Source organism: Gasterosteus aculeatus, chromosome 4 (assembly GCF_964276395.1).
Source record: "Gasterosteus aculeatus chromosome 4, fGasAcu3.hap1.1, whole genome shotgun sequence".
Taxonomy (NCBI): domain Eukaryota; kingdom Metazoa; phylum Chordata; class Actinopteri; order Perciformes; family Gasterosteidae; genus Gasterosteus; species Gasterosteus aculeatus.
Genome location: NC_135691.1, coordinates 2,262,136 through 2,282,484, shown reverse-complemented (window position 1 = coordinate 2,282,484; position 20,349 = coordinate 2,262,136). Strand labels below are relative to the sequence as shown.

At 45.0% G+C, this 20,349-nt stretch overlaps 1 protein-coding gene across 5 annotated transcripts in view; it reads left to right on the top strand.

Annotated features, from left to right (window-relative positions):
- pdgfc (platelet derived growth factor c) overlaps positions 1-20,349 on the top strand; it is a 32,927-nt gene that overhangs the window by 5,794 nt on the left and 6,784 nt on the right. For all 5 annotated transcript variants that reach the window (XM_078102034.1, XM_040175043.2, XM_078102035.1 and 2 more), the window contains 2 exons: positions 14,853-15,045; positions 18,319-18,499. In XM_078102034.1, the coding sequence (XP_077958160.1) occupies positions 14,853-15,045; positions 18,319-18,499 (374 nt within the window). The remainder of the gene's footprint in view (positions 1-14,852; positions 15,046-18,318; positions 18,500-20,349) is intronic.

Sequence of the window (20,349 nt, the reverse complement as noted above, 5' to 3'; positions counted from 1 at the left end):
GCTGTATTTGGCAAGCAAAGCGTGCCACCGCCTGCCCGCTGTTTGTCATCTCAAGCGGCGAGAGCACCGGCAGCCGGGGGACGTCTCTAGGGAGCCGGGTCACAGGTTTAGGCTCCACCGGAGAAGAAATGTTCTCAGCAGACACTCAGTCTGTCTGTGCTCGACTGAGTTAATGTTAGTGGAGTGTTTTATTTTTGTTGCTCACACTCAATGCTTTGGCCGTCGTTGGTCTGCTGGAGTCAAAAAAACAGAAGAAACGGTTCCAAAATTGGATAAGAGCGATGTTTTCAACCTGCAATAATGTATTTTGGACCATTTCGGGGAAGCGTAGCAGAACCAACACAATAATCCAGCAGAGCAGATTGGAAACTGGGCCAGAGACTGGGTCACTTTAAGCAACCACTTGAACATTTTACCCATTGTTAATGGTGAACAAAATATACCAACCATTCCAATCAGGCATCTATGAGAGATGAAGACGTGAAGTGGCTGTAAAAAAATTTGGCTGCCTTTTAAAAGTCTGAAATTATTCAACTTCACCACTTGTGCAGACTCACATGCTCATTAACTTTCCATCTGTTACATTATGTTTTGTTTTTTTCAGTTAGCAACCCACAGTTATGACTCTTGGCCACCCGCTGAATTGGGGGTGGAATTTTGATATTTTTTGGTTGTCTTTTACTTGCCTAAGATACGGACCTCTAAGATTACAATTACAAATCTGAACAAGATAAGATGTTTGGAAAAAGAGGTGGATCATCCATATATTTAATGAGTGAGAACTAATTGAGAACACTGAATAAAAAAAAAAGCATAGACTCACTGGTCAAATGGGCTACATTGTCCATCGTGCAAGAAAAACATATAACCTCTCTTAAAAGTGCAGTTACACAGATAATTCCAAAACATGGATAAATGGACAATAGATGAAATATGTTGGTCATTATGTGCATGGTCACAGAACTTAAAAGTGTTTGTAATAATGTTGGTTAAACTCTATCTGGTTATTAGCTGGTTTCGCTGCCTTTGGGCAAGGCACTTAGGCCCAAGCAACACAGTGGCCAGTATCAGAGAGTGAACTCGGAGCTTCCAGGTGTGTCTGAAACCAAATCAGGGAGTTGGTGAGGAAAAACATTCGTGATCAGCAAACATGGCGGTGGATGAATGAGGTCTTTGATGTGCTTGAGTTCTTTTCTCTTATCAGTTCAGTAGTGTGCTGGTTTCATTGTCCGGCCGCCGCCAATGGCCCACCAATGGCCCTCCAATGGCCCTCCAATGGCCCTCCAATGAGGAACACACAGTGGATGTTTTTTTTACTTCTAAAAGCCACCATTCTTTTGGCAGTTTGCACGGATTTGATATCCCTATATTCTCTCTCCAGCAAAATAAACACAGATAACATTTCTATCGCGCTCGTTTTTTTTCTTTCTTTCTTTATCTTCGCAATGAAATTACTTGACTCGAAAAGCAATTTAGCTTCCCTGGCGGAAGGACTCTGTGAATGTTATCAGCCGTTTCTGTGCAATGCTTCAAGTAGCTCCAGTCTGACCAGCTGGCACAGAGCAAAGCAGCGGCACATGAAGCACACTTCACGGAACAAAGCCCAAGGAAAAGGAGCCACCGCGAGCCGAGTGTGCACGCCTCTCGGCGCCCCGGTTTGCAAAGCTGGACTCCTAAACACAGCGCCGTGAACAGCCGCGATGCTAACGTGGAGAAGAGCGTGCCGGCTGCAGCACGTCTGCCTAAAGTCAAGATTACTCACCTGTCAGAGCAGATACCTGTCGTTCCCTGCGAGCTAACGTTGTCTCCTTAGCTGCTTGTTTTCGTTTCCCTGGGTTAATTAGCATAGTGTCCTACTGTTCTACTGCCCTCACAGCTGCTGTCTAGTTTTTTTGGAGCTCATAAGGACTTAAGGGTCAAATTACTCAAAATAAATTCCATTTCCATAAAAATATCGGTACAGAGTGACCGTAAGCCAACTGATGCATTCCTCGGAGACATATTAAACAAATCACAAAAGCAGCGTCAGTTTTTACCTGGACTAAAGATCTTTGCATTGAGATGAGCTGACCTTGGTTATTGTCTCTGGAGGGCACGTCTGCACATCTCGGCAGATGTCATCACCTCCTATCAGAGAGGTATTTCAAAGCTTCCCATAATGGCTCCACTCGTCAAGTCGCGGGCTTCAGTTTGCAACGGACTGAAAAGGAGCTTGACCCAGATCAAGTGCTGAAGAACCCCACAGCTGTGTCTGTCATAATGGAATAAGACTTTCTTGGTAGCACTTTACATTTACTCAGAGTTCCTGAATGAAGCGTGACAGAAGTTGATTTAAAACCGACTGCTAGAAACAATGTAAATGAAGCAGTGTGGAATGAGACACTTGCCCCCGATAAGCTCCACATGAGATATATGAACTGCAACAACACAACGTAAATCCTCATTCTGTGCATGTTAGCCACTATTTGTGCTCCATTCTGTTCCTATTTTTAAGTGAAATACATTTACAGCAGTCTGTAGCCCTGCAGAATCATATTTTACAAAAAAAAATATGGCATTTCTCCCGGAATCCAGAAACATGTCGACAATGTGATCGCTTGATAGCAGAACTCTCAGAGGTTGTAGTTTGCAAAGCCTTGAACATGGAACAAACTCAACTCTTCTATCTCTTCCTCTTCATTATCACACAGAGGGCTCCTCAAGTCTGTAATCAAGCTACTGGATTCATCCGATGCAGCGGAGACATTTCACGGTTATCGAGCGCCGTCATTAATGATGCTAATTTTAGAAAGCAGCAAAGAGAGTTACTGATGCTCGGGAAGCCTCACACAGTTTAGAGCACACACTCATCAGTGCAGATATGATACGCACGTCTAGTCGGGAGTAATGAAAGGGACAATTTGACTGTAGCTTCACAACATTATTAAGCTAATAAGAAGTGTGTGCTGTGTGTCTAGAATGCATTATGGTGCATATGATGCTCCCCGGAATGTGTTCAGTCAAGCTGAGATAATGTGCTTAAATAACAACACAATGCAAGCCAAAACATATCTGAAGCCCCCCATTTAGTCCTATCACTTACTGATGGGCTTTACTCATGGTGACTTACTTTTTACTTGAGAGTTCCCATGTTCCCAGAAACTCCAAGAGGCTCTTTTATCAGTTGGAAAATGCTTTGTCACGGAGCTGAAAGCGGGGTCGTTTTCCGGGAGCCGATGAAAGGGTTCAAGTATCTGGTTTGAAGAGAACAGAAACGCTACAAACACGTCGGCAGCTCAGGGAACACGATGCATCGCGGTCGATTAAATTGGCCAACACCTCTGTGAGTAAACCAATGAAAATCAATACGTGTATTTTCTGGCCTTTGCGTGATACTATTGGGACATTTGGTCTTCTTTGCTAGCGAGAGCTCATGTGTTCATAATAACTGTAAAAGGTAAAATACTTGATACACTAACTCATAAGGCATGTGTGTCTTTATGTGCCATTGGAGGAGAGTGAGAAAAGTAACAGAAGCTATTAAATGGAGATGTGAAGTACCCCAGCTCCAATGCATTTACGGGGGGGGGGGGGGGGCACACCTGTCCCAGTAATCATCTGCATTGCTCCTTCCCATGCTGCCTGGATTCTGTCACCTAGCACATGGCAGGACGTGATATGCGACACTATGCCAGTGGCGCACAGAGGCGGTAACCCAATCACGCGTACTATTTTCAGAATGTACGACTTTTCCCGAAGCGCGAGAGGTTTTTCGGTGCAGACGGGATGGGCTCTGCCTCACATGCTTACACTCGGGTTCCCCGTTTCTATGGGCCAGATGGAATGGAAACGGGCTTTAGCCATTACGTCTTTTGGCCGACTGGAAGGATTTTGCTGACTGTGTCTGCATGTTTATGTGTCGCATTGAACAAGAATCTGCAGCAATCTCCATTTAATAAAGTAAGAGGGAAATTGCCTCTCACTCGCGCCAGCTCCCCAATAACACAGAGTAGACCGCCGGGAAGAAGCTTGGTCTTGAAGTCATTATTTTGGTATAGCTTCCACTGCTGGTGATCTGGAACTTCACCATAACACTAAAACAAGGTCCGGTGATACAGAGGGCGATAGAGGACATTCTTTGCCTTTTCTGTTCATTGAGGAAACTGTTGGAGACTGTGGAGGCGCTATAAATATGAGCATTTAGTAACTCTGTTGCTGGCGGCCTGGTACGATGCATCGTGTAAAGTAACTTGGCAGGCCCGACGGATTTACTGGAAGAATTCACTTGATTCATTCAGCAGCTTTACGCTGAGGCAAGTTGACTCTTCCAGTAAGTCATTTGGAGATGCCCAGATATTCTTCACATTTGGTTCTCTTGTTACTGGGACATCTAGTTGAGCCCTTAAATACAGCAGTGACCCTCTTTCAACAAGCCCTTGCGCCGCGTGCCAACGCGGACAGCGAGTGGCTGGTTTGTCGCACTCGGCGCTAAATGCTTGTAAACGCATCCCACTCGGGGATTAAAAGGGAATCTGATTCTGATTGCGGTTACGCCGGGCCCAGAGATGGAGAGAGGCAACAGCTCAGTCTCCAGATGTTGCGTGGCTCAGCAGCGGTGGAGGACCACAACATATCCATGCAAGTAGTTTGACACGGGCAACTTTAAAGAGGATCTGGAATGACTCTAGACGGTGACGTCAGAGGAAGCTTAGAGCTCAAAGCAATGTGATACATGTTGTTTGGTCCTCAACATCAGAATAGGTGCAGAACCTACTGGCCATGCAGTATCTCGGTGTAATGCTCAGAAAACCCTGCTCAGAAACAAGGAATCTTAATGCTGGAGGTGTTTGGCCAGCTGTTCTCATAGCAGATCAATTGGACTTGTCGTAACAGGGAAAAGCGCAGGTGTAACTTCTTTTCTTAATCGTGGCCCGGCTCTAGGTAGGTGCACGTGCTGGCACGGGCTGTTCTAATGTAATTAGCTGGACGAGTGATTGACTATTGGGTCTATTCAGTGTTGTTGTTGACTCGAAACAGTGTTTCGGCTGGAGCTTTCTTCAAATCCCAAAAAGTGTATAAAAATAAATAAAGAATGTTGTGAGAATTCAGTCATCGGTCTGGAATGAGTAAGTCCATGTTTTCCTCCTGGTGATAATTAGCGTGACATAAACTGGGACGGTTGCCACTCAAAACTTCATTGGGCATTAAGAGAGGAAAAGCATTCATATGTTCTAATTTTATTTTCAGCCTTCGTACATTTGCAGAATTATCTGCCTTTGTTGGACCTCAATCACACGGTAAACATTCAGTGCTGTGACACGTCAGTGGACACGGCAAACCTTCACGAGCGCCGCGTTCAAACCCTCCGATGTAAAACAAAAAATATAATAATGATCAAGGGAAATGACCCAAGTACCATTTGCTCTACAGTTGGTCGGTGAGAAGTGCATCGTAAACATGCTCTGACATGCAATATCTGCTCAGATTAAATGAATACTGTACAGAGATATGCATGTTCTTCAAACAAATAGCCACTTAAAGCCCTCTGAAGAGGGTAGAATTTAAAACATTTCACTGTCTCTCTTTCTAAGACCTTTTCACTCTATTTTCCCTTTCACAGGCAGATTGTGTGATAACAGCTTGAGCGGACACCTTCTCAATGAGTAATGCTTGCAGAATGACAGACTCTGTCGGAGCTGTATGACATGTTACCAACCAGTTAGGGGAGAAGGAGTCGAGCCCCCCCCCCCCCCCCCCCCCCTCTTTTTTCTTTTCCCCTCCGTATCTTACATCTGTTCTGCTGCCTCTAATTAGTGCTTTTACAGACGACAGCATTAGAAGCCTGCCAACTAAGGAGATGCCATTGGCAAGGGAGATCTGTCAGAAGACATCTTTCATGTTCCGCCTTGACAACCAAAGTTTGTGCAACACTTTGTCGGCCTTCACACCTGTTGACAGGCCTCAGCCCGGATGCAAAGAGGGTCACCGAGTTGGTTGGTTGTCGGCGCGGTTTGCACCATCGGATGCTGGTCCTGAAGGGTGTTCTCAGTCAGACTATTGAGACGTTTGCAGGTTTGCTGCCAGTGTTTCTGTTACGCAAATAGTCTCATAGAGGCTTTTTATGCTTACAGATACAGACGAGAACAGAAACCGTCAACGGCTCAGAAGTTACACAACAGTTATTGTGTTACATGCCAGCACCTTTCAAAGAGGGCGCTGAAGAATAGCTTAAAATGTCCACACAAGTATTGTGTAACAATGAGACAATAAATTGAATTCACAACAACATCACTTACATTGTAAAAACGTGATCAGTTAGAGAATCAAACAATGGATGGTACCACATGCTAAATATAATTGACATGACAAACGTCACTCAATTGTCTTACATTGCTAAATATGGCTTATTGCTATTATTTCACAGCTGTGGCTATTGAAAAAAACAAAAACATTTGTGATTCATTAGAAACAAGCTCATATCCGTGCTGATTACTGGTGTCTGCGGGGCAACAGCTTAATGTATTTACCCAGATGTACAAGTCCACTTTCAGGACAGAGAGGCGTGTATTCTGTAACCATTTATCGGGAAGTCATTACACGACTGTATTGTTCCTCGAGTGCAGCCATGAATATTAATTGTTTCCAAAGATAAAACAGGGCGTTTAGTGGCTTGCTGTGTTTTCCCATTGGCTCTCTGCTGATAAGCGTTGCGTTGCACAGCCGGGTTATCTCTACGGGCAAATTGACAGCGATGATTAAAAGGCTTTCTTTGTGAGGCCTTGAGGAGACAGTCAGCGGCTTAATGACCGGAGCAGACTGGGACCCGAGTGCTGCCGTTGCCTTCGTCATTTATCAAAACCATTCCTCAAACCGACACACTCAAGTGAGACGCGCCTAGCCGGATGACATCACATCAGTCCAGCAGATGATAATCATGATGAAAAGGGATGGTGGAAGATGTAAAAGGGATCAGAGGTGAAACACGGGACTGCTCGCAGTTCAGGGTACCTGATTAAATTCCCAGTGTGTGTAAGACAGTAACGGTTTGATGAGTTGGAATAACACCAACTGATTGCATACTACTTAGTTCATGAAGTGTGAATAAATCATAATCACCTACCTTTTTTTTCCATTACAGCGACAGGTGTTTAATTGAGTAGGTGGATGTTTTGAAGAGACCTTTGGACGCCTTTGGATGAGCAGCTCCACAGTGAGCTGCTCTGTGAGCAGCATTGCATTTATTCCATAATTGTATTCCCCTATTTAATGGGAATTAACTTGCAGACGCTAAGTCACTGCCCCCGCCTGCAGACGTTTCCCTTCAGAAAATTTTCCCATTTTTTTAATCCTCAAATTGCCTGCATGTCAACTCTGAAGACCCAGGTGCAAACCTGCGCGGCTTAGCAAAGCCCGCCCTACGGCCAATTCTTATGCTGGGACGTCTGCACCGACCTGGTTCCCTGGAGTTTGCAGGGCATGCTTTGGGTTTGTTTTTTTGCCAGTGACGCCGGGAAGCGGTGGAGCGGGTGGGTGCATGGCAGCGGCTGGACCATTAGCGAAGGGGGGCTTTTGACCGGCTTGAATCCCGTGAGAATTTTGCAGGCGGTGAATTAGACACACTCCTCACCTCTTTCAACAACCGCCGTCACAGTGCATTTGAGGAGGGCAAGAAATGGTGGCTTCGGCGGGTAGACACAGGCTTGTGTGTGTGGGTGAGCCGAGGGCGGGATGTGGCAGAAAAAGAGCAGTGGTGCTCAGCAAATCCTCCCTTGGTAAATACAGGTTGAAAGGAATAAACTTTCATTACGCCGAGTCCTGCACTGCTACTCCTCTCCAGACTGTTGGGCCAAAAAGGTTTTAAAGGCTTGGTGGGGTGGCAGCAATAAGAGACCCCACTTAAAGAAATTAAGAGCCGCAGCCAGCAACAATTAAAATGTTCACTCCTCGTCTTATTTGGAGTAATCATTCAATTTGCTACAGCTAAAAATCTCCTCAGACCTTTGCAGGCTTCATAAGCCTTGCTTAAAGGGCTCTTCAGGGGTTATAATCTTAAATAAATAGATTAAGGGGTGGACCATCGTATTTACTCAGTGTGCGAGTCCTGACCGAGGTTTTATTGAGATGCAGCTCAGATACGTGTTGCTCCAGATAACTTTAGAAAACCATTAACTGACAACCTTAATGACCTCTCCCCGTATCCATTGCAGATTTGATTGTTTCTGTCCCGAAGCCGGGGAGGTACGAAGCAGACTGTGATCAGCTGTCAATCCTCTCGGCTCCGTCTTTGATCTGCCGTCCGGGTCTGGTGCGGCGAAGCCGTCCTCCAATCTGTCCCGCCAACGATCAATCTGTAATTTTCTCCAAACATCCTGTCCAGCGCACAGATGTGACTACAAAGCAGCCCGGAGCTTCTGTCCACAGCTGTGAAGAGACGTTTAAAAAAGATGTGGTTCATCTGTCAACGCTTGGTCGCCGGCCAGAAGGGGAAATCGAGTCGGGCCCGTCTCGAGTCAACTCAAGACATGTTTCACTTTATTTTCCTGGTTCTAAACTATCATACCATTCTCTTTATGAATGCTCCTTCAGTCAAATGTTTCTAATGCTACCTAAAGCGCTCCCTTGTAAGTAAGGCAATTCAGGGATGTTTAACAAAAGCGTAAACTATTTTCCGCAGACCACATTTGCTTGTAGTGCTTTATTTTGTAAATACAAAGGAGAGGCGATGAGGTCGAATGGGTTTACTCTTGTATCGGTAATGATAATATGTCTAAATCCAGCAGGGCCAAGACCAAGAATACCAGCGGGTCACCTCAAATAGACTCGGGAAAAGGCCGACACTCAACCCTTCTTTCCTTTCTCTTGATGCTAAACGCAAGTGTCGGCACTAATTGGAGGCTCCAGGAGCTCATTTGGGGGGCGGGAAAGCGTTGTAACATGAGGACAAGCTGTTGTGGGGTGGCGAGTTTCTCTCGCCTGAGGAGTTGGAATACTTTGGCTGCGCGCTGGTGGTTCTGCTTTTAACACAACGTCACATGTGCCTGCACACTTCTCTGCGTTCACTCCCATTTGCAGCCCGCAGCTGTGACTTAACAAAATGCTATCATCATTTGTAATTTGCATTTAGGGCATATTCCTGAGCAGTTTGGGGAGTTAAATCCCTCCAAGGCGCCAGGGCTTATTATGTTATTCCACTCCGGCTGTTTGTTTTACTACTGTGTTTGTCTCACGTTCACACCTATTACGATAGTTTATGATGCATTTCAATCCTAAAGTTTATCCTAACCCTCAATCTAAGTCTTACAAAATACAAAAAACAAAGCCACACACACACTCAGATATTTACTTTTGTCACTTTGGGGACATTTCTTTTATTCAGACTATTCCCTAACCTTAAAATACCCGGAACCATTACCAAGAACCCAAAACTCAGCTTTTCATCACCAGTAACTGGTCTTTTTGGGAGTTTAGGAAAACCCACACAAACACACTGGTGGTACGAGGGGGGGCCATCTGATACGATCTGCAGATGTTTTGCTCGGCCCCTGCAGCAGGTGCCAGCAGATGTCCGTGCTGCCCAGTTGGCCAAGTTGACCTCGTGGTTAAAAAGAGAGGCAACCTCTGAGGGCTGCACCCCTGCTGGAAATGATCTTCCCTGCTAAAGTCTCCCTGAAAGGTCTCCAACACGCTGACCCCTGCCGAGGTCACTGGTCTGGCCTCCCTGAAGACAGAGGGCCAGGGAGAAGGAGAATTTCATCATTACTACATTACAATAAGGCAAAAGCAAGCGGCTCAGTCCTTTCACCGCTGGGACTGATTGCATTTCTTGTGACCTTTGACCTGATCACTTAAAGGCTCATATTTGTCCACCTGTTGATGACAGGACTGGAAATTTAAGAGGTTTAAAACATGCAGTCGACATGACAAGCAGCTGTACCCTGGCCAACAAATGCAAGGTTATTAATGTTTGCATTTTTTGATCCACTTTCTGTCGGTGTAAGAAGGCGAGGAAACAGCCTGACTAACGGCGCCGCTACTGTTTGTCTAAATGGATCTTCACAGGTCCAGTAAGCCTTCTGGCTCTTTTCCTCCATCACGCCCAGTAATGTAATGTTCTTGTCATGGATCTCATCCCCACAGCTGTTCCTCCTCCTCCTCGTCATGTTAAGCCATTAAAAAGCACATAGCAATTGTAAATGATTAGATTGAGTCATGAATATTTATTTTTCAATGGCTGATGCAAGTCAGATCCTGACTGCCGGCTGTATGAGAAAACTATGCGTTATCAATTATTTCATTCGCAGGAAGGAAAATGTTTTTTTAGTGTCAATCATTTTATTCATGCTCAACATTTTACTGTTTATGGTTGTATACACCATATACACAGTGCAAGCATATCATAAAGACATTGACTTACAAAAAAGGATGTAAAGTAACAACCGCCAAGTCAAATGCATGTCTGACATATTTTGGTAATAATATGTTCCTTATTCCTGATTCGTTAGTAACTCCAATACTTGGATTGGACAGGTTATTATCAGCTTATTAACTTTCATACAACCTCATTTTATTACGTTCTGGTCAAAACTGTAGACAAACGTTTGGAAAAAACGCAATGACCGGGATGTGCATTGAAATGTACTTAATTCTCTCAGACATGCATTCAATAATCAATAGATTATTTCCAACCTCTGCAGGGAATTTGGGCGTCAAACCTGTCACACATGCTTCCTCATCAGCACAACGCACAGCAGCATGTGCCTGCAGATGAAGGGTCCCACGCAGCCAAATTATTTCTTAATGCTATGAAAGATTCCCATGGCGTGTTTCAGCCACTTTATTTCCTGTCCGAGTGTAAACCCGAAGGCAATAAATATCCTAAGCAGGGTGAGGAATCTACTGCACCTGTAGTTACCACTACGCCGGCATAACAAGTAACAGATGGAGTGGAGTGAAGCATCGGGCCTGAAAGGCATGCAACAATGAAATGGAATTATTATTATTAATGGTACACTTTCATCACCTGAGCGGACTTGCTTCAACTACGATACTTATGGACTCACATTATTTTTGATCAGCAGGTCCCACGGCTGAAATGAAAAACAATGTGGATTTAGTGTCACAGTGGCTTGGCTGTCGTTACCAGACAGGAAATAGCTGTCGTGGATGGTTATCCCTGATGCACGGGGCTGATGGGAGAACACAATGGTGAACTGGACCAATTTCTACCTCTCAATGTGTGAAAAAACCCATTTAGCTAATTTACTGGGCAAATACAAACCCTACGGCAGTAAAGTCTGTTGCATTTCAATTTTAACACGCTTTCATGTGTTTTGAATCAGTACCAGTTGAATTACTAAATAATACCTGTTCACCCTTCAAAGCGTCTTATATGACCTCATATTCAAGGGGGGGCTGAGATATTTATTGCTTTCTTTGGCTAAAATGTTCTTAGTTTTCCAGAAGAAAGGCATAGTTATGTCTACTATATCAAGTGTTATGACCAGCAGATAAACTCTGAAGCTTGTGGGACGCTGTAATTTTATCCTGCAGGGAAGCTGAGCTTACTGAGCCTGACGGAAGCCAGAATGAATGCTTCTCATTTATTTATTGATGCACAGAATGTGAAGTCTTTTATGTAAATTAACAAGTGTTTGTTCCTTCTATAAAGTTCGTCTTATCATAACCAGTAGTAGAAGTGTTCATAATTGTTGTTTATTAAATACTAATCATTTGTGCACTTACTTAACTGTGTGCACGTGGGTCTCCTCATGTGTGCATGGCAGCGTTGTTTTGGCAGGGGGAAGGTTAATGTTTGACTGCATGAATGGTTCACCCACTAACGTGTTAACAAAGCACAATGGCTGCACTGTAAAGGCTCCTATTTATTCAGAGTCACTTCCTCCCTTAATAGTCGGCTTCACTTTCCTCACGGAGGGAAAAAGTAGGTCAAGGAAAAGTCATGTTTGAGGTAATTCACTCTCGGGGGCCGCTGCTCTGATCATTAGATGACATTGGTTAACCCCGAAAGTGAGGTCACATTCGCGTCTAAGTTACACCCAGGTTTCCCACTGGTGTGGCGTGTCTTTGCATTTTACAGTGCGCGGGTGGTAAATGGGAGAGGGAGGATGCCAATAGGAAGTTTGAAAAAGAGAGAGGCATGAAAAGACCATTGTTTATGACACAGATAAAGAAAAGCTGAAGGAGAAGAGACGGGAAAGAGGCCGGTTTGTGGCCTCGGCTTGCAGTCGATGAGCTCTGAAGGAGGACACTCTTATGGAGGTTCCGCTTTGATGGAAGTGAACAAAAGATCCACAGTGAAGAATCACATGGATAGTTCATTCTTGGGCATCATGCACAAAGACCTTAACCAGAGAGGAATGCAAACACGTCCCCCACCCCCCCCAAACCTACTGCAATTACTTGTGACGAGTGCGTTGAGGATTAAGCGGGATGTTTGCAGACTTTTTGGATTAAGCGTGACTTGATCTCTGGAAGACCTTCTTATCAGGACCTTTTTCTTTCATGTCCAGACATTCCTCTACCCCCTTTCCCTGCAATTGCAACCTCAGATTTCTATTCCACATTCCATTCACGATTCACCCCCAATGAACAATCTTCCATTTATTTCAGTACAGTAGGAAATCATAAATATTGACTGCATGGGCAAACAAATTAGGTAGATTAATTTTGATTAAAATCATCATGTTGTTATTAAGCCTGTTAAGAGGGTGTAGTCCGGAACAAATAAGTATAGCTTTTTAGGACATTTTTTAATCCAGTGCTTCGTGTCTGTTTTATACCCTCAAGGAGTGCAGAATCTTTGCTAAAAAGTTTGAGGAAAGCAGCCTGTTCATTTGCAGCTCGTGTCCGGGCATCGCTCCTCTTTGCATCTGGCAAACTGCCGTTCAATCTGTTCTCACCTGGCTCGCCACCAAAACAAAATGAAAACATCAGAGGGATTCCTGTAATGTGAGGAGATTGTTTTGTTTAGTGTCGATGTCATTTTATCTATTTAGACTGTGTGACAGACAGAACGAGAGGGATGCCAGCAGAGTAAGTGCACATGCCATCGTGATTAAAATGATGCTTTTTACTCCGTAGGCCAGCGGTTGGACGCCTCTCTATCAACGATAAGAACAGGGTACAAAAAGAAAAGGCAGTCCATACATTCTGGCATAGATAGATGTTATGTTATGTCACACACTAATGGGATATTTTGGGAATGGGACTTTTAAGGACAATGCTGCGTGCGATTTAACGCTGTTCTCATTCTGAATTCAAGAATACATTATTTTCAAAAGAAGTGTGAGTGTTAAATCTGCCGCTGTGTTGAGTTGTTTCTGACTTTAAACAGAAATTTGTCTCCGTAGAGACCAATTTGTTGTCCTTGGAACCGAGTGTTGTGGTTATTTGACATTATACAGGGCGAGGACATGGAACACACTTAACCTGCCTTTGGTTTGAGAAAGAAAACCTTTGAATGAATCAGCCTCGACTTAAATCAAATATGTGAAAAAAATAAATATTAATTAAACTCAAAACTTCTCCCCAATATAATCTGGTCTAACAAGTAGTGCTGGGGAAATGTTTACTCATGCATTTAATAAACTAAAAGACTTCCAGCAGCTCGTGTATTAAAGCCTCAGAGGTTCCTTCAACAGCGAGACGCATTGGATCGCTTTTTGCATACTGATTGTAGTGTTATGTCTACAATAAGTCTCAAGTCGTGGTGTCTTTGGCATAGTTTATAATCTTAGTTCAACATTAGCATAACACTGGATCTATGACAAGTAAAGAACGCCGACGGTACACGCCCCCTCTTATATCACATACAACGTGGGTAAAATAGTGCCATTATATTACACTGATTGATCATCAAAAACAAAAGATTGATACAAAAATGAATACTGCTTATACAATCCTGGGGATGGGTTGCTGGGTTTTTCATTTTTTGGGGAGTTTTTCCTGTGCCGATGTGAACAGAGGATGTCGCATGTGTACAGACTGTAAAGAGGCAAATTTGTAATTTTCGATTTTGAGCTATAAAAAAAAATGAATTTTATTTTATCGGCGTAATCTCTGAAACAGAAACACAGCATCCCCAACTCCACCCACAGTGCTTCCACCTTCCAACTGGATGATTGTCTGAAACACTGAACGCACAAGCAAAGAACATGGTGAATTGTTGTAATTGTAGTTGTTTGGGGGCTCATGTGGAAGCGTCCTGGCAGTTTCTCTGCTTCAGGTGATGAATCCCGATGGGACCCCGGGGAGGGGGGGGGGGGGGCTCAGACACCAGCTTGGATGCAGTAATTTAATCCTGCAGGCACACCCCAAAAAACACTACCATCCTTAGTTACAGGTGATCATATCAGCTATGAATATTGTATTCCGCAGCTACAAATCCAGACTGCTCTCAATGAGGTCTCCCTGAGACCTCCTCAAGAACGTCTATGATTAGAATGCAAACAGAAACATATATAATGACAAATATATTTCATGTCTCTTAAATGAGTACTTTCTGTGAAAGCCTTATCAAATTGTATCAAATCAATTGTTTAATAATTTGCTGTTATGAAAAAGAAAACCATGTTTATGCAGCAGCCAGATGAGTCAGACTGTCAGAGGATGAACAGAGGATTATGGGAGCGTCAACCAGCTGTATTTTCGCCCCACCTTTCGTATTGGAAACCTGCTCAACATTTCACATTTAATCATATCTCTCAGCAAGGTGCTTGGCATGTGTATTGAGCAAATCAGAAGATGAATGCCAAACCAAGCCCTGCTCAACAGAACAATGCGCTTCTAATCACAATCAATGAAACCACTGCAGTGAATGCAAAGAACAAAACACAATCTGATTTTTGTTTTAGGAGTGCAAGATTCCCATCAGGAGAAGATCATTACAGTGTCCGGAGAGGGAATGCTCCAGAGCCCAGGCTTCCCACTAACTTACCCCAGGAATACTGCGTTGGTCTGGAGACTAGTGGCGACCAACAATATGAGGATCCAGCTCACCTTCGATGAGCGGTTTGGTCTGGAGGACCCAGAAGATGGCACATGCAAGTAAGAATATGTCTCACTATCGCCATGGTAACATATTGATTAATAGCAACAGTGATCCTCAAGTTCCTGTCTTAAAATCTAGTTACCTACAGATACGTGATACATGTACAATGCGCCGGTTTTCTTTAAAAGCTTCCTCTGCCTGGCCAGCTTAGGGTCAGGGTTTGTGTTGACCCTAACCCTACTCGTCACTGGTTGGATTGCCAGATACCTGCCGAGGTTAAGATGCGTCCTCCCTGCATTGTTGATCATATTTAAAGGTTCAAAGCGTGGATCCATTTGGGAAATTGCCTTTGGGTTTTCTGTAGCATCTCATGAAAGCTCTTCGATTTAAAAACCAAGCAGCAGAGTGATTTGTGTCAATGGGGAACACGGTTCAGACCGTCATATTTTACCCGCTGAGTCAATACTTTTAGCGTCACACTGTCTGAATTGCAACACATAGACACATCTGCATGTAATGCTTTATTGAGGGGCCCTCTTTCAACTACTGGGTTCACCTATCAATTCAAACAGGGATTCCCGACCCCAACGATCGATTTACCCTCAGTGAATTATGTGCAGTTTCCTGCTGTCAATATATCACAACCGACTGGTTAGCATGGAGGAGCCCGATCACTGGGGGAGGGTTACCTCGCCCTCATTCCTGGAGAGCCCCCTAATGGGTGACAGGGTGAATGGCATGTGCAGAAATCCATCCATATCAGGAAATTAAAAGAGGATTTGAATCAGTACGCATCCACTTTCATTGATCAAGATGTTGGTCCGGAGTCTAAAAAGATGGATTTGAATTCAATGCTCCAAGCTGCTGCCATTCAATTCATGCCGCTGTTTGACAACATACTTCCTGTGACCCCCCCGCTCCCCCCCGACAAAAAAGCTGAGCCCCTCGCTCACTACCGTGCATGTTGACGAATGAGGATAGTGTGTCTGTTGAAAGTTCGAGCGCGGGGCAGGGTGCGGATTGACAACCTTTGTGTCATCCTGCCCGAACAAGAGCGCGCTAGTCAGCGTCCTCGGGGGGAGAGGGGCGAGAGACAATGACTGCATCCTCCTCCAGGGTCATGCGAGTCATCGCCACGTCTGCCGCTCCCACTTTCACATTTTTCACTCCTTCCCAAGGCTGACGGAGGCCCCGAAAGGTTTTGATTCGGATCCCAAAACACACTCCCGGCAGGGTTGGCGGACAGATGAATGCAAGCGTGCAATCACAAGCAGGAGCAGACACACATCCAGTGTATGTGTTATCTCTCAGCCTGCTTCGCCCTCAAACACGCATACTATCTGTCCCAGATAAATAAACTCACATGAACAAGCCTCCGGGGCAAGTCTTCATATCTAGTTTATCTCTCTCGCGTGTTTAAAAGTGTATTCACAAAATGCCCCCTTTGAACTTCGCTCCCGCGTTGAGGCAGTGTTTTCGATACACTGCTCTCGCCCTTCTATCGCCACGCAATGTGATGCAAATAAACCGGCCCAGTAATCTCCTGTCCAGTGACTCACTTCCGTGGCGGGGGGGGATGAAACAAACAGCGGCAGGAGATGCGCTCGGCTTCGGTAGCGGAGCCCGAAGCCTTCGCCCCGGATGAGAGGGGAGCTGCGTGGCCCGAGATGCTCATCTGCTATTCTGTTTGTCTGTGGCGTGATGAAAAGCATTCTTACCAAATCCACTGGCGAGGGGGCACGTCGGAGGGGGATTGGTCTCGCTGCCGGTTGGCATGGCAGCAGAGTCGTGCTCGACGGCTCACAGACGGGACTGTTCTCAGAGAGGCATTTCTCCTCTCTGCCTTTCTCTGAAAGGAGAGGACTAAGTGTTCGCCATTCTGCGTCATGGATGTTTTATCTATTAACAATTTACAAGGACAAACACTGTGAATATTTCACATAGTTTCCCTGTGTTGTGCAGGAAGTCAGTCCTATCTGCTGGGTGGTGTTCATAAGATGCCTCCTGAACCTTTCCCCCGGTGACTGTACGTACATTTTGCTATGCATGCCAGCGCGTTTGTGAATCTGGGAAACCGCTGTTCGACATGGTGGTTCTGAACACATGGTGATGTGTAATGATCAGGGCACGCTGCATTATTGATGAGCCATCTGTCAGGGCCACGGAGCTGTCTGACAGCAGATTTTTCCTCTCTCCAATGACCTCCATCGAGAAGCTAAACTATTTGATCCCCTTCCGAAAAACACTTGACGCCAGCCTGGTTTGCACGTAAATAAATGGATGTTTGAAGGTTCACGCAGTAACACTTTTCCATTTAAACTGGATAAATAGTTTTGCGAAAGCACTCTTTTAGTTTTACCTGAACCAATATGTTTGTTTGTGCAGATGACAAACTTTCTGCAGAACTTTCCAAATAAAGGGCAGCAGAGTTAGTGAATTTATCGACCCCCCCTCCCTTCAGTTTATTTAAAATCACAGAAAATCCATTTTTAGTTTCGCTCATGTCCCTCTATGTTGTCTTGTTGAAACCAGCTTGGACTGAATATGTCAAGCCTGTGCAAAATGTAAACAATGTCCTCGGAATCCAAATATCCGAATTGGCAGCGCTGGATGAGAGGTGAGCGTGTCTGGTGACGCAGATGGCAAAGTGATTAATCCCAGACTGAGAAGAGTCAGTGAAACAAGGCCGCTTACACACAGGTATCGATGATATATAAACCGAGGGCTGGATTAAATAGTTGATCTAGCACAGCCAGCAATCGTTTTAAATTTGATGATTTATAAATGACTTTTTATAAACAGGTCAAAGTGGCCTGTGGTCTCCGACCAGCAACACAGCGCAGTATAATGAGCTCGAGGTTTAATCAGAACTATGTTTCACTGACAACACGTCGCATCGGTGTGACCCGCCTGTAATAACGTAGCATCAGCAGCCCCAACAGCTCAGTAGTAGAACAGCTGCTGAACTGACAACCGGCCTGAGATGTGCACAGAATACACAGGCAATATTCTGCTCTTCTTTTTATTTTAAATTCAGGCAGTAAATAAAAAACAAATCTCATTCCTCACCTCCGGGGTAGCTTAACCTTTTTTTTTTTGCCAACAAGGTTAAACCTTTATTTCCCCTGGCAGCTTTATTGATATTAACAATCTCCCATTCGAACATGGCCAACAAGCAAAACAAATACAATCAAGTCCACTGACACGCACGCAAAGGGGTCAAAGTTCGCTTCTGTCATGAATAATCAATCACCATCTCAGCGTGGGCCCAGAGCTGCTGATGTCTCCGAGACTAAAACTAACAGCTTCTGTCTCATTCACTCCACCAGGTACGACTTTGTGGAGATAGAGGACCCGACCGAGAGCGGCGTCCTGGGTCGCTGGTGCGGCTCGCAGTCGCCACCAGCTAGTCACTCGTCTAAAGGCAGTCAGATCAGGATCCGCTTCGTCTCCGACGAGTACTTCCCGTCCGAGCCGGGCTTCTGCATCCGCTACTCCCTTCTCCCCGCGGTACGTACAGCGCTAAGAGTTGGGAGGTGTGTGTTAGTTGTTGGCCTCCCAAATAGCTTGTTGCTTAACTCACTGTCTTAATTTCTGCTTACAGAGGTTTTACGCTTGTTGGGGAAGCATTTATTAAGCACTTCAGAACATCCGGAACCTGTGCTTGAGTTTGAATCATGCTATGATGTGCAGCTCATACACTTACACACAATGTCACTAAAGGTCCACAATCTCTGAAACGAGAGTGAATAGAGGAAAAAGGCATCCCTTCATTTAGTTTTGATGGGTCCTGAAATGGTTCTAAAACGTTAGAGGCACAACAGATCGAAATAAATTAAGTCCAAATGGTTTCATCGTCTCTAATTGTGTCATTTCCTCCGGCTGGCATTGTTTCCTCTTTTAAATGTCCTATTTGACCCTTGAGACCCGTTAACCTGCCCCTTTAGATCCAGACAGAATGAGGCGTCATCGCTTCTTCAGGTTGAGATGGAGAAAATAAGTGGCTTCACATTCTCAAATCGGTCCTTTGACCCCCCCCCAGGGGGGGGATCCGTTCAAGCCCCTGAAATGAAAGTAGGAATTAAGAGACAGAAGTGTGTGTCGTGTGGAAAGGTTTCAAACTGCTGCTTGTTCTCTGGGCATTTTGTATTTATTACACGCAGCAGGTCCAGAGGAACTATCCCCTTTCATGTGTAATTCAGTAGCTCACTTCACAAACAGATGCGATATTCACAACCGATCACATTTGAATTGCGTGCATAGAGGGAGCTTGAACTCGCCGAAGATCAGTAAAGAGCTCAATACAATAACTGTAGCAAAACAGGACATTCTTGTATTCTGTGAGAGCTAAACGTGAGTGACAAACCGAGGCGCTCTTATCAGCTGGCTCCTTTTCACGCCTCGTCACCTCCCATTGACTCCCGTCAGGCATCGGCCCGCTGATCAGATTGAATCTCCAGTTGGTTTGACTTTGTACATTCAGGGCCTCTTTAGGACGGCAAGCATCCCCCAATGGCCGCTTCACGGCTCATCTCAGTTTTTTATTTGACTATTTCTGATGCCGGCCGTTCCTGAAGGACGCGACGTGGCTCAGCCAATGTACCGCTGCCGATGGGACAGAGGAGACGAGCGGCTCCTCCCAGTTTGGAGAAATCCCTGTTTTTATTCAGCGCTGCGGTGACTTGCTCAGCAAGATTGTCGCCAGCTTCTCTTCATACCACAAAAACAGTACTTAACAGTATGTGTTACATGTTTTACTGATAGTCACCTCTTTGTCATTTGGTTCCTTTTTGGGAGGACGTTTTTCTCCATTTCTGTGAGCTACTCAACGTTTAACGCCAGCGATTCAGAGGTCAAGCACATTGCCAGAAACTACACTTTTAGCCGCATCCTTTCAGTTTGAACTTAATCAGTGAAACAGAACAGCTCGGGCTTCCCAGAACGTATGAAAAAAACGTTCAGACTTGCGAGCCAGCTTTGTCTTCCTCCGTCCACTCCCCATTCCTCGTTCTCCTTCGCCGTCTCGCCTCTTTCTGTCCTGCGTCTCCGGACCACACACACACACAGAATCCTCCCCTGCATGCCGCCTTCGCTGACAAAAGCCAAGAGATAAAGCGAGGAGGCGACTGCCATGTTTTAACCGGTCATGTTTTAGTTCTGTTCACTTGCTTGAAGTAAACAGCTCTACTCCTCATTAATCCCTAATGGCCTCGCAGCGCTGGCGAGTCTGACAAGCACAAATATGGAACCGAGGTCACGGACGGCACTTTGTATTCCGTCTGATTCTTTTCTCTCTCTCCCTTCCCTCAGTACAGCTTTCTTTCTTTACCCTGAAAACGCAAAACGAGTGACCCCCTGGA